Source organism: Ananas comosus, linkage group 22 (assembly GCF_001540865.1).
Source record: "Ananas comosus cultivar F153 linkage group 22, ASM154086v1, whole genome shotgun sequence".
Taxonomy (NCBI): Eukaryota; Viridiplantae; Streptophyta; class Magnoliopsida; order Poales; family Bromeliaceae; genus Ananas; species Ananas comosus.
In genome coordinates, this window is record NC_033642.1 from 5,924,248 (window position 1) to 5,938,367 (window position 14,120).

Here is a 14,120-nt window from a genome sequence, read left to right on the forward strand (position 1 = left end):
ACTAGTTGAATTATGTTCAGACACTTTGACTCATTGTCGATAGGTTGTGTCGCTTCAGCATAGCGAAATAATCATGAGTATAATGTCATAATGTGCACAATAGAGGTTAGCATGGCTCTTTAAGGGATTAGAGATGCTGAACCTGATATAATTCAATAGTGTAGGACATCACGAGTCTAATATTCTTTTTTGAGGGTTAATGTCTCTATGCTAGCCATATGCGGTTTCTAGTATAAAGCTTCCAAAATGCAGGTTGACTCGGCAGTCGTACTGTTCATTTTCTCTGTATGAATAGAATCAATAGTGGTGTTATATTGAGGAAGTGATTACGATGGCATCGATCCCGTCATGTGCGAGTGGGAGATGTTGGCATTCGGTTAAATCGAATCGGGTGCGCCCATAATCGGGCTTAATCAGACGGTTATTACGTTATTTTATTGGATTAGGATTAATCTCGTTTTTAAATTGAAAAGCTAATTAAAGATAAATTCTAATCATATTAGGATAACAATTATAAACCGATTTGGCCTTATTTCTTACATATCTATTAGGATTTTGGAATCTCTTATAAATATACGGGCGATCTCTCATAAGAAAGAGGATAAGAAAATCAAGAGAGAAATATAGAAACCACATCCTCCATTAACCTATTATTCTAGAGGGTATTAAACGGTGGATTGAAGATTGTACTCGTTTGTAGTTCAATCCACCGAGAGTTTAGAGTGATAGAAGACCTTCATGGACGATCCGAGGACACGTGAATCAACCTCTACGATCCGGACTCGTCGCATTCTAACGCGAGTCGCTTCTGCAAAAAAGTACGAACGAATACTTCGGCTACGTTCTACAGATGTTTTAGGCAAAAAGACCATAACATTATCTCAAAAAGAGAAAGTAAATAAAAATTATACATTGGGAGAAAAGGATAATTTTACATACCTAAATGATTTTAACAAGAATTGGATATTGAATTACCATGCCTGATCGAAATTTCAATTGAAATTTGCGTTCGATATCTAAATTTAGAGTTCACATTATAATTTCAAATTTAAAATGATTGTAAAATTCTTATTAAAAATTATCAATGTGTAATTATCAAATAAATTTTTCATAAACTTTTGCATAATCTCTAAAAAAAATATAATGGTAAACTTTAATGGCCAATTTGCATAAAAAATCCACAAGTTTTGAGTTTTTGCAAAACTGGGTCACCTTTTTTAATTTTGCAGATTCGAACTGGATTTTCGCCATCGGACGAAAATACTCATATTTCTTTTCTCTCTCTCTCTCTTCTTTTTTTCTCTCTCTTTTTTTTTTCATTCATTATTTTTTTCTTGAGGACGCACTCCAGATCGTCACCACCTGCCTCGAGGACGAGTTTCACCACCTCCTCCTCTGCGGCGCCCTCCCCATCGCCTCCTCCTCCGCTGATGAACCCACCTCTTCCTTCCGTCGCCTCTCCCTCTCCCATGGCATCCATGGCCTGTATGGCGTCAGCGTCCATGGCCTGCATAGTGTCAACAGCAAGCGGGACCGGCGCCGCTTGCACGTCATACTGCAACGGCCACGAGCCGTTGCACGGGACTGCGAACGGGGCGGCGCGCAGCAGCGTGACGTTGATCCAGTGGAAGCTGAGCGTGAAGCCGACGTTCGAAAAGCTCGCGGTGGCCGCGCGGTTGTCGTTCTCGGCGACCACCGTGAGGGGCATCCGGACGCCGAGCGTGTCGGACTGGTCGTAGTCGAGCCGGCCTAGGTGCACCGTCGGCACGCGAAGCGGAGGGAAAGAAGGAAGAGGGGGAGAAGGAGGAGGAGGAGGAGAAGAAGAAATGGTGCAAACCCAAAATTGCACCATTTCACCCAAAATTGTATAATTTCTCCTTCTCCTCCTCTTCCTCTTCCTTCTTCCTTTTTACATCATTACACCATTTTTTACACCTTAAAAAATTGCATTCTTTGGACGCTCTCATCTCCCTCGCCGGAGAGTAAGACTTGGACGGCAATCTTGAGGGCAAGGATCCACTTCTTCATCTTGGAGTCGAGGGTGCCCCACTTGATCCTCTGGACCTCCTCGATGCTCGTTTTGTCGACGCCGAGGGCGGCGAAGGTCTCCGCGATGGCGTCGCGGCAGACGGCAACGTACATCTAGCTCCGCTCCTGGCCGAACCCAACATGAATCATGCGGCCGGCGATCTCCGCGAGGTCGGCGATGACGTCGGCGTGGAGGAGGTCGGAGGAGAAGTGGTTGGCGGAGAGGGATCCCTGGCCTCCTCCTCCGCCGCTGTCGCCGCGGGAGTCCTCGAGATTAGAATCGTGAGGACAGGGGTCGGATCTGGGGGAAGAGGTGGGGGTGTCGTCGTGGGAGAGGGAGAGGCTGAGGAAGGAGGAGGTGGGTTTGTTGGAGGAGGAGGAGGCGATAGGGAGGATTCGGACCAAATCTGCAAAATTGAAAAAGGTTGTCCAATTTTATAAAAGCTCAAAACTTGTGGATTTTTTATGCAAATTGGCCAACTTTAATTTGCCTTTTTATGGCTTAAGGCATTTAAACTTTGCTCAAGTGTAGTTAAAAAAGTTGTACGATCAAATTATTTCATGTGTATTTCAGTTACAAGAACCTATTGTTAAACAATACATAAAAGTAATAATTTTTGTACAGGATGGTAAACTGCAGATTATAGAAGTATCTCAATTAATTTATTTAATTTAAACTAATTAATGATTATTTGATTGTAAAATTTGAATACATTGCTTATCTTTACAAACTTAATAGGGATATTTTATACAATTCTTACAATTATTAAAATAATTAAATAGCTTAAATTGTGCATATAAAGAATTATCAAATAATTTAAATCTAATAAATTAAAAAAATTAAATACTAAAATTAAAACTTTAAAAAGCTTAGATAATAAAATCAAAATGGTCCCGTGAGTTTTATACATTTTTATTTTTATTTTTATTTTTATTCTTTATTTTTGAGACATTAACTAAATACGAAAAAAAATTAAAATTTACCGGATATATTGCCGACGTGATGTTTCCAAGTAATAAAATTATTCTTTTTGAATTGATATATTCCATCATAATTAATAAAAAAATATTTTTATTATAATTATTTTTAAATAAAAATATATTACATAATTAACTTGTGGGCTTTTTTTACATTTAGCCTCCTGACAAATTTTTATTTTAAAAATAGCCCTGTCAAAATTTAATTTGCAAAAATAGCCCTGGGCCTGCCACGCAGGCGCCACGTCAGCGCCACGCGGGCGGGGCCAGGGCGAATGTATTAAGTTAAACACGGTGAACCATTCACCGTGTTTAGACACGGTGAATGATTCACCGTGTTTACTACGTATATTTTATATATTGAAAAGTGGAATAGGGAGTAGGGATGTCAATAGGTATGGATATCCGAAATATTATCCGAACCCAAACCCGAATAAAGATATTGTATTATATATTATATATAAAATTTATTTTTTATTTATTTATATATATATAAATATTTAACACGCTTTATATATTATATAAATATTTAACAGCTGGATGAAGATCTAAGAAACGGTTAAATATTTTATATTTATATAAATAAATAAAAATAATTTATACGTTATATATATATAATTTATTCGGGTTTGGGTTCGGATAATATTTCGGATATCCATACCTATTGACATCCTTACTCCCTATTCCTCTTTTCAATATATAAAATATACGTAGTAAACACGGTGAACCATTTACCGTGTCTAAACACGGTGAATGGTTCACCGTGTTTAACTTGACACATTGGCTCTGGCCCCGCCCGCGTGGCGCTGATGTGGCGCCTGCGTGGCAGGCGCAGGGCCATTTTTGCAAATTAAATTTTAAGAAGGCTATTTTTAAAATAAAAATTTGCCAGGGGGCTATATGCAAAAAAAAGCCCTTAACTTGGTGCAAGTGTGATATCGAGAATTCCTCACCAAACAGGGCTCGTCCGATCTTGCCGATCGCGGCACGCTAAAGTGGGTCTTACCGTAATTTGACTTCCGACGAAAGCAGGTTGTTTGCGTCGTCCTAATTCTCCGTTTGCTCTCGCCATTCCGTTGCTTCCTCCCCTGCGATCTCGCGGCGGACGGAAAAAAAAAGAAAAAAAAAGAAAAAAAAAAGAAAAAAGCGGTGATATATCTCCACCATGTCGAAATCGTTGCCCTATTCGATGCGCGATGTGGACTACGACAACGCCAAGTTCCGCCACCGATCCCGATTCAAGGTCCCCTCACCATAATCTCGTGCGAATCGATTGCTTTATGGAGAAATTTAACTTTGTATCTCATCTTAGTTCCGGGAATTGATCTTGATTTGAACCCGATGGTCTGAAATTTCTGTTTCGTGTTGTTGTTTTGTGTCGAGAATTTAGAAAATTTTTTTTTTCTCATTTTGTACCGTTTTAGGTTCGTTAAATGATTCTCCTTGCTGTAGTCTTGCGCAGGTTGAATTTTTTATGAGAAATTTAGCTTTGATCCAAACTTATTTTGGGAATTGAACTTGGTTCGAATCCAATTATCTGAATTTGTATTTCATATTATTGTTTTGAGTCGAAAATTAGTAAGAATTTTTTATCTCTCAAACAAAAAGTCGAATTTTTTCATTATTTTACTTCATTTTCAATTAGTTAAATGCTTCTCCTTACTATAATCTTACGCAAAGTTGAATCCTTTCTTGAGAAAGTTAGCTTTGATCCAATCTTATTTGGGGTACTGATTCGTGTTGTTGCTTTGAGTCCGAAATTTGTACGAATTTATCTCATTTTACTTCATTTATGTTTGCTTAAATGATTTCCGGGAGTATAGCTTAGATCTAATCTTTCACGGGGGACTGAGGTTGATTTGTATTGGGCGATCGGAGTGTCTCATATGTGTTGTTGTTTAGTGCTCAAAATTAGTAAGACCTTTCTTCTTATTATTTTTTCTCATTTGAGTTTTGTCACAAATGCTTCTCCATTGCTATAATCTTGTGCAAGTCGTATTTATCAAAATCCTCTTGATAAATTCTGCTTAGGTCTAATCGTACTTGGATCTTTACTGCCTTTGTAGACATGCAATCTCTGTCCTGTAACATCCGATTGTACTCTCGAAGATTTCATGATTCGGACAATTCGAATAGGAAGTTGGCATTGAGTTTTATTTTATTTTTTTTCCTTTTTCTTATTCTGGTCTTTTGGTTGAGAACTCTGTAACAGATTGCTGTTTGATTAGAGACGTCACCGGCAATTATTCAAATAATACTGTGAATCTTGCCTCTGAGCTTTTATTTTCTTTGTTTATTCGTTACAGATGATTATGCAGGCTCTGATTACAAGTAATCGGAGATCTCAATGCACAAACTGTAGCCTGGGGAAGTTCTTGATGCTATTGATGGTTTTCGGTTTGACATACTTACTTGTAACACATCAAAGTTCCAACACATTTGCATCTAACGGGCTTCAGAATGGTGCTGCAAATAAAGAAGACAAGCGTGAAAATAGAGGTGATAATGTGATTAGAAGGTTCTGGAGAAAGCCTCCAAGGCTTCCTCCCCAACTCCCTCCCAATGTAATGCATAACGTTAGTTCTAATCTTGATGCTGACAAGTCAGAAAGTCAATTGAGGCAACAAAAGGTCAAAGACGCATTCATCCATGCTTGGTCTGGATATAGAAACTATGCAATGGGGTATGACGAATTGATGCCCTTGAGCCAAAGAGGCGTTGATGGTTTAGGAGGTCTAGGTGCCACTATTATTGATGCCCTAGATACAGCTTTAATAATGGGTGCTGAGGATATTGCTTCTGAGGCTGGAACTTGGATTGAAAGCCACTTAATAGAAAGAATCAATGGCAAAGGCCAGGTCAACTTCTTTGAAACTACAATTAGGGTCTTGGGTGGGCTTCTCAGTGCTCATCATTTAAGCATTGGTGAAAAGGGATCTAAGGGTGTTAATCCGCAAGTACTTTTGGAAGTAGCCAAACATTTGGCTGACAGGTTGTTATCAGCATTCACTTCAAGTCCGACGGCTATTCCTTTCAGTGATGTTGTTCTTCACGATAGTTCTGCGCATCCAGCACCTGGCGGCTTAAGCAGCACGTCCGAGGTTGCAACTGTGCAACTCGAGTTTAACTATCTTAGTGAAATTTCAGGCGATCCTAAGTATGGTCTAGAGGCGATGAAGGTGTTGGAACATATGCGAACGCTTCCCAAAGTTGAAGGACTAGTGCCTATTTACATCAGGTATTTGAAATCTATTAACACTTTTTGTAATCTTTATTCCTGTAAATGTTCTTCTCATTCCACAGGATGATGACTGTTTGATTATTCTTATCTTGTTTACATGTTAACTTTGTGTTAAATGTGCTGGCAACATTGTTTTGTTCTTAGCACAATATGAAAAAGTACTAGAAGAAATCAGGAAAACGTGAGAACCATTCATTCTCTTGTCCTTAGTCTGTAACTTTGCTCACTCTCTAATCCCAATAGAAATCAAGACTCCTTGTAGTTGAGCTTGATGGTTTCCCTTTATTCAATTTCCTTTGGTTGAGTTTTCTGTAGCTAGACTACTTATCAACACTTGCAATTGTGAAGTAACATCTTTTTTTTTTTCATTTTATTATGAGCACAGCCCACATTCTGGACACTTCAGTGGAGAGAATATCAGGCTGGGCTCTCGTGGTGACAGTTACTATGAGTACCTAATTAAAGTTTGGATTCAGCAAAAGGACGGTCGAGATACTAAGTTTAAGTATTTATATGAGATGTATACAGAAGCAATGAGAGGAGTCAGGCACCTTCTCGTCCGGAAATCTATACCCAAAGGCTTGGTCTTTGTTGGGGAGCTTCCTTATGGATCCAAAGGTGCCTTCAGTCCAAAGATGGATCACCTGGTATGTGCTCTATCTTATCGTGCTCGTAACTTCTGATGGAATAAGATAATTTTCTTCAGCCAAATATATGACAAACTCCCACGTTTTTTTTTTAAAAAATTTCCAAGAGGTGTGTTCTAGCTAAACAATGCTGCTTTTTCTTTTAATCTAAAGTTAACTGTATAACTTTTTTTAATTTCCCCTGAGGAATTTTGACAGTTCGTCTTTTGCAGCATCAATCAGCCTGTCCAGGTAGATAACCCTGCTTGCCTATTAGCTTGATAGGTAGATAACCCTGCTTGCCTATTATTTTCCATTAATCAGTAACTTGGCTATTTAAATGTTAGGTCTACTACTAATTTAACATTTTATTAGGCATAGTGATATTGGTAATAGATTTATCATCTTCTATTAGCTACAATCAAGTAGGCTATCTTTCAGCTTTAGTGACAGGTTTAAAAAATCTTATACAGTAATATCCCAGAATCTTTTGGTACGATATAGAAATTGCACCTGCTCAATCAGAGAAGAAATTCTTCAAAGCATGCATTTTCCAGCTAAGTGATAGTGTTTTTGAACTTATTTAGATGGAAATATGCTCAAGTCTTTGATACTTCTATATGTTTGCCCTGAATTTTTATCATTATTCGCCTTGTTTACAGAATCTCTACTCAGATGCTTCAATGAATAAGTAAACGTGTTTATGTGAGATATTTTTTACTTTGCAGGTGTGTTTTCTTCCAGGGGCACTAGCTCTTGGTGCTACTAAAGGCTTGACTAAGAAGAAGGCAATGGAAAATAACTTACTGTCTGCAGAAGACTTGGAAAATTTAAAGCTTGCTGAGGATCTTGCAAAAACTTGCTTTGAAATGTATTCTGTAACTTCTACTGGATTATCTCCAGAAATAGCTTATTTCCATATCGAGGTAAGCTGCTGTTCATTCAAAGCAAATTATTAAACTCATTGTACACTCCTTTTTTGCTGTTTTTCTAGTTAATTTATTTATTTTGCGATGCATTTGACTGAGTATTTCATTTTGAATTAGGGTGGCTCTGAAGGTGGTCCTGATGGCGGGAACAAAAGCTCCGAGTATGTGAATGATATAATAATTAAACCCAACGATCGCCACAATCTATTGCGCCCGGAAACTGTGGAATCACTTTTTGTGTTGCATCGAATTATGGAAGATCCAAAGTACCTTTTCTTTTCCTTTTCCTTCATATTTTCTCTTTCTTGATTCCTTTTTCTTTTGGGGGGTTTGCTTTTCCTTCATGTTTTCTCTTTCTCGATTCCTTTTTTTTTGGGGAGTTTCTTCTTTGGTTTTGTTCATAGAGCTTTATGCTCCTTAAATGTCAAAATTTGCAGATATCGTGAGTGGGGTTGGCAGATTTTTGAAGCATTTGAGAAGTACACTAAGGTGGAGTCTGGGGGCTACACTTCATTGGATGATGTCACCACAATACCTCCATACAAAAGAGACAAGATGGAAACTTTCTTCTTGGGCGAGACATTGAAATACTTATATCTATTATTTGGCGAGAACAATATTCTTCCTCTAGATAAGTTTGTATTCAACACAGAGGCCCATCCCTTTCCGCTTATTAACTCGTCCTCAGGCTAGGTTCGTGCATTGGCTACCATCCCGAGTATATCCTTACAGTGCTTGCTTGAGAAATTTTTTTTCAAAATTAAGGGGATCAAAACTCTATTATTCAACCTAATGAGATCTGAACCGTCTAAGAAATGCATTTATATGAATACCTACTTGGTCTTCGATTTTCAGATGGTTCATGACGCCAAGCATCCACATCCTTTAACATCATATCTTTTGGAAGCAGGCATGGAAGAGAATATCTTCTGATTAATTTTGTCATTTTTGCTTCTATCTTCGTATGTAAAGCCTGATCAAAATCAAATTTTCCCTGCATTAGCATTGGAGCTTGCAGAACTGTATTTCTGCATCAGTCAAAGTATGCGTAGGTTGAAGGGCGCTTAGTGCCTCTTTATATTTCCTGACAGTTTTTTCGCATATAATTTTGTACTAGATGAGTTGTTGTAAGTTCTTATTTAATTGTTGGCAACAAATGAGTTACGGAAAAATCCAGTTGTTTTGAGGCAGGTGCAATATTTGGATGGATTGCTTGGTTCTTACAATGAAATGCTTTTGCTGTGTGAAATTGGTTACTCCAGTTTATTGTTCCTATATACTCTTCTGTATTTAGATTTTACATTTGCTTCTTTTCTCAAACGAATGTATTGTTTTCTCAATCAAATGTGTTGTTTTGGAAAATTGCATGGAGTGAAAGATCATGGATTGTCCAATTTGCTACTGAGATTCTTCTGCGAGATGTTCATTACACAATGCAGCACTCTAGTAGATTTTGAAGAATTATTTGAGCTAGTATATACTTCAATTTGAGTTTGAATAAAAATCATATGAACCCAATCCTGTAGAAAGTTGGGTCTGTAGAAAGCTGCTTGTGGCTACTTATTCCACTGCCTCTTGAACTTGATGCTCAGTTATCCCAGAAGTAGGGGCTTTTTGTGCATTTGACCTCACTCAAATTTTTTTTTTTCACAAATAGCCCTATCAAATTTATAATTGTAAATTTGACCCTATTCTTGCCACGCAAGAGTCCCATCAGCATCATGCAAGCCGGCTGGGGAGTGGCGTTAAGTTGAATACGGTGAACCATTCACTATGTTCAAACACGGTGAATGGTTTATTGTGTTCCATACTTCTATTCCCCTTTTTTGATACTTATATTTTTTTTTCACCATGTCTACTGTGTTTAGACACGGTGAATGGATTACCGTGTTCAACTTATTTCAGCATCTCCATCTTTGTTCACGTGGCGCTTACGTGGCGCCTGTGTGGCAGGGATAGAGCCAAAATTACAATTACAAATTTTGTGGTGTTATTTGTGAAAATAATTTTTTGAGGAAGCCAAATGCAAAAAAAGCTCAAGAAGTAGAGATCTCAACCCTTTTTTTTGGGATAATATATTTAGGGATAATTGCCTATATACCGCTCATACGTTTGAAAATATTCAATTTATCCCTACTTTTTTTTTCTTTCTAAAATACCCTTTATATGTTTCACCGTTATTACAAAATATCCCCGCAGTTATCTCATTTTAAGTTAACTTGGGTTAAACGTGAGTTAAATATCTACCACAGTTAAAAAAAAATTAAAATGCCAATTTTGTCCTTAACTTAAGGACAAATAAGAAATGTTGGTGACGGTAGAGGGGTATATTGGAAAAGACCAAAAGTCAAAATACTTTTTGTGCTCCTGACTTTAAGGGCAAATAAAAAAGTCAGTGACGGTGGAAGGGTATATTTGAAAGGGCAAAATAGTAATTTTACAAAGTTAACAAGGTTAATTAACAGATTTTAACTCTAGGGGTATATAAAAAATAGGTCAGAACGTAAAGAGGGTATTTCAATATTAGCCTTCTAAGAGGGGTAAATCGGAAAGTCGGAAACTTTTCAGGAGTATATAAGCAATTGCCCCTAATATTTAATAGGGATAATTGCCTTATATACCGCTCAAAACTTCAAAATATCTCATTTACCCCTATTTTTTTTCTTTTTCAATATACCCCTCATATGTTTCTCTGTTATTCCAAAATACTCCTACAGTTACCACCCATTAAGTTAACTTCAGTTAAACATGAGTTAAGTATCTACTGGAGTTAAAAAAAAAATCAAATGCCTATTTTGCCATTAACTTAGGCTTAGTTTGGTATTGAGGTCTATCTAATGCTATTAGATAGAATGGAGTTGAGAAAAAGCATATAGGGATATGCTTCTGCGTTCTCCGATGAGACCGCAGAAAATATATCGTAACCGACTAACCGCAATATGCAAAACGCAATATTATGTACGGAAACAAACAGAGTATTTTCCAATCGTCGTTTCTCACCGCATATAACGCAATCTCCCCGCAATCCCAAACGAAGCCTTAAGGGTAAATACGAAATATTGGTGATGGTAGAAGGGTATATTTGAAAAGACCAAAAATCAAAATACGTTTTGTACCCTAACTTAAGGGCGAATAAGAAAAGTCGGTGATGGTGGAAAGGTATATTTGAAAGGGTAAAATAATAATTTCATACAGATAACGGCTATTGCTAACAGTTCATTAATATAATTTAACTTTAGGGTATATTTGAAATAGGTTGCAACGTAAAAAAATATTTTTAATTTTAGTCTTTTAAGAGGGGTAAATCAGAAAGTCGAAAATTTTTCAGGGATATATAAACAATTGTCCCTATTCAACTACCCTTCGAAACTTAAAAAATATATAATATATATTTCTGGTTGATCAAAATATTTTTATTGATGTTTAAAAATCTCTTCAAATATCCCCAAATCTTTTAGGGTTTACTTATAGGAATTGAGGTACGGAAGGGTATTTTGATAATTTCAGAAATTTTGAAGGCGAAAGCCCTTTTTTTAATCAGAAATACATATGTAGCAATTTCAACTTCCAATTCCTTGGATAGTCATTCTGGATAATAAATTACTATTTTACGTAACGGTTGTTTTTACATTGAATTTGTTGTCCTTTAGAGATACATAATTTGATAAAGAGTGATGCTACTGGTACAATCCCATGTGGGTTGTAGATCATACAACCATTAGATCCAAGGGCTGAAATTAATCTGATTTAGGAAAAAAGAAAAAATGATAACTTCACTCCCCCTTTTCTTTTCCTTACACTTTCTCTTTTTTCCTCTTTTCTTCTGGGGCATCTTGCGAGAGAGAGAGACCTGCGAGCGCCCTCCCTGCCGACATCCCTCTTTTCTTCCAGGGCATCCTCCGCCCGAGAGAGAGGCGAGTGTAAGATATTGATTTCCCATCTTATTAAACCACTTTTGGTCAAAAGGACCAAAGCGTGGCGAGAGAGATGCTTGGACATAGCCCATGGGACATTCCAATAATGTTGGAAGGGTAAAGTTGAGTTCTAAAAGAGATGATTGAGTTTTAATATTGTTTGGCGTGAAATAGAAGTTGAACAAGTGCAAAACTGCAGTCTGGGCATTTTGTAACCGGTTAAACATCAGAGTGGTACCGGTACCCCGTAGCAGACTGAGAGTAGCAGCTCTCGGGTTTGAGTATTTTAGGCTGTTAAACCGGTGACACCCCTAATACGTACCGGTACCAGATCAGTTAACCGAGAATGCAGCTCTCGGGTTTGGCCTCTGCGCAGCTGGTTAACCGGTGACAGAAAGCCCGCGTACCAGTACCAAGTGCAGAAAACTGCAGGTTGCAGTATGTTGCAAATAGCAATTGTTGGGGGGTTTATTGCAGTTATGGCAGCTTATAAATAGATCTCATCTCCCCTCTCTTGTTCACAACTAGAGAACACTTCTTCTTCATCTTTTTTCTCACTTTCTCTCTCTAGAAGCTCTCCCAAGGGTGGAAGCAAGTGAAGGGATTGGTGGAGGTTGAAGCGAGGAAGTGGATCTTCGTCTTCTTCATCTTTTTTCTTGGCTTGGAGGCGTTGTGGAGAGATAAGCTCTTGGAGCTTTAATGGTAGATTTCTAGGGTTTGAGTTTTAAACTCTAGAATTGGTTTTAGTGGAACCCTTTGGTACTAAATAGATGTTATTTACTTGAATCGAGAATCCTTATAGTGTATTCATGCAAGATCGAACATCTAGGGTTACGAAAAAGGGTTTTGTTAAATTGAGATTCAAAGTTGGGATTGATCTCTTTTATATCTATCTCCTAGGTAATCGAACGCATTCGTGAACTCAGTTCGGCAATCCGACGAGTCGGCGCGAAGATATTAAAGGAAAGCCTATTTTTGGCTTCGTTTGCCGTAGTCGAGAGAGATAGGCGGCGGAAAATTACGAAAGTTGGAGTCTAGGTTCGTAGCATCACCAGAAGGTGGGGAGTGTCCATCCCGAAGCAGTTAAACTTCCTTTTTTGTCCAAGTTGTTTTATTATAACATCTGTTCATATATATTGTTATCATGCATTATAGGTTGTGTTAAGTAGTTGTACTTCAATTCCTTACATGTTTCTATAGAAGAAATCATATAGTGAGTTGAGCACTTGATTTAGTGGACACATGAGGATTGGGTCTTGACATGGAATCCTATAGTGCCAAAGAATAAAAGATGCACTTGGACATGTAAATGAACTCAAAGAGTGGCATTTGGACTAGTGTAGTGGAAACACTATGACATGAACTTAGGAATAGATGATGATTTCCTGAGTAGTAGCATGTAAACCAAAGAGTGGTATTTGGACTAGTGTAGTGAAAACACTTACAACTTGATGACATGAACTTATGAATAAAAGATGATTTCCTAAGTAGTAGCATGTGAACTAGTGCAACAGAGACCTAACTATCCTCGAGTCAGAGAATTGGATCGTACTCACATAGTCTGTGTAACCTTGGTGTGGTCGCCCCACCCAAGTGAGCTCCGGAGTAGATGTCATGTTTGGGTAACACGATTACCCAGCAGGCGGTCTCTGGTGTGTGTAGCGCAGAGTCTACTCACCAGTGAGATTTGAGATGTGAGTTTGGGCATAACCCCCGGGTTAGCCGAGATGAGATTGGACATCAGACATAGTACTTGATAGTAGGTTTCATTGCTATATAGACATTTCATTTATATCATGCAGATTGAGATATAGTATCATGTTAGTAGAGTGCATTACTATTGTTCATGCATTCATTCTGTTTATTTAGGCATAGTAGTATGTTGTAGGTTTTGTTACTATGTAGCAGCTCATTTTCATATCTATCTATCTATCTACTTATACCTGCTTAGACCTAGTTGGAAGATCGGCGGAGTCGGCGGCCAAACCCACTAGGAACTATTCGTAGTTCTCACCCCACTTTGGTTGCAGGGCCGAGTTCGAGCGGACAGGGCGAGGACCGCGGTAAGGGCATAGCGCCCTAGTTAGCTAGCAGCTTTCCTTATGCATTAGTACACCCTATATAGATGGGAGAACATGATGTATATATATTTTGGTGAGTTGTGGATGAACATGTATACATTTTGGAGACGAAAAATATAAACTCGATGTATATGTTGAATGGAATTGTAATAGCTAGATCTTTCTCTCTTTTGTTGATTGCTTGTATTACTACTTGCTTAGAGCATGTGTGAGGTTAATGTTTCCTGGGCAACTGTTTACATATATGATCTCATTGTTGTTAGCCTTGGGCTGGCAGGGGAGGCTCTGTCCGTTCGACGTCTGATCAACGTACCCGAACTAAC

The 14,120-nt window shown here is 38.1% G+C and overlaps 1 protein-coding gene across 2 annotated transcripts; it reads left to right on the forward strand.

The window, feature by feature from the left end:
* On the forward strand, positions 3,956–9,051 carry LOC109727322 (mannosyl-oligosaccharide 1,2-alpha-mannosidase MNS3). 2 transcript variants are annotated; one of them, XM_020257393.1, is made up of 7 exons: positions 3,956–4,249; positions 5,313–6,244; positions 6,633–6,894; positions 7,602–7,799; positions 7,920–8,068; positions 8,240–8,495; positions 8,658–9,051. In XM_020257393.1, exons 1-6 carry the CDS (start codon positions 4,172–4,174, stop codon positions 8,493–8,495), a joined length of 1,875 nt encoding a protein of 624 aa, XP_020112982.1. In that variant the 5' UTR covers positions 3,956–4,171; the 3' UTR covers positions 8,658–9,051. The 2 variants fall into 2 exon arrangements, with proteins under 2 accessions (XP_020112982.1, XP_020112983.1); XM_020257394.1 differs by lacking the exon at positions 3,956–4,249 and adding an exon at positions 4,250–4,350 and having other exon boundaries at positions 8,240–9,051.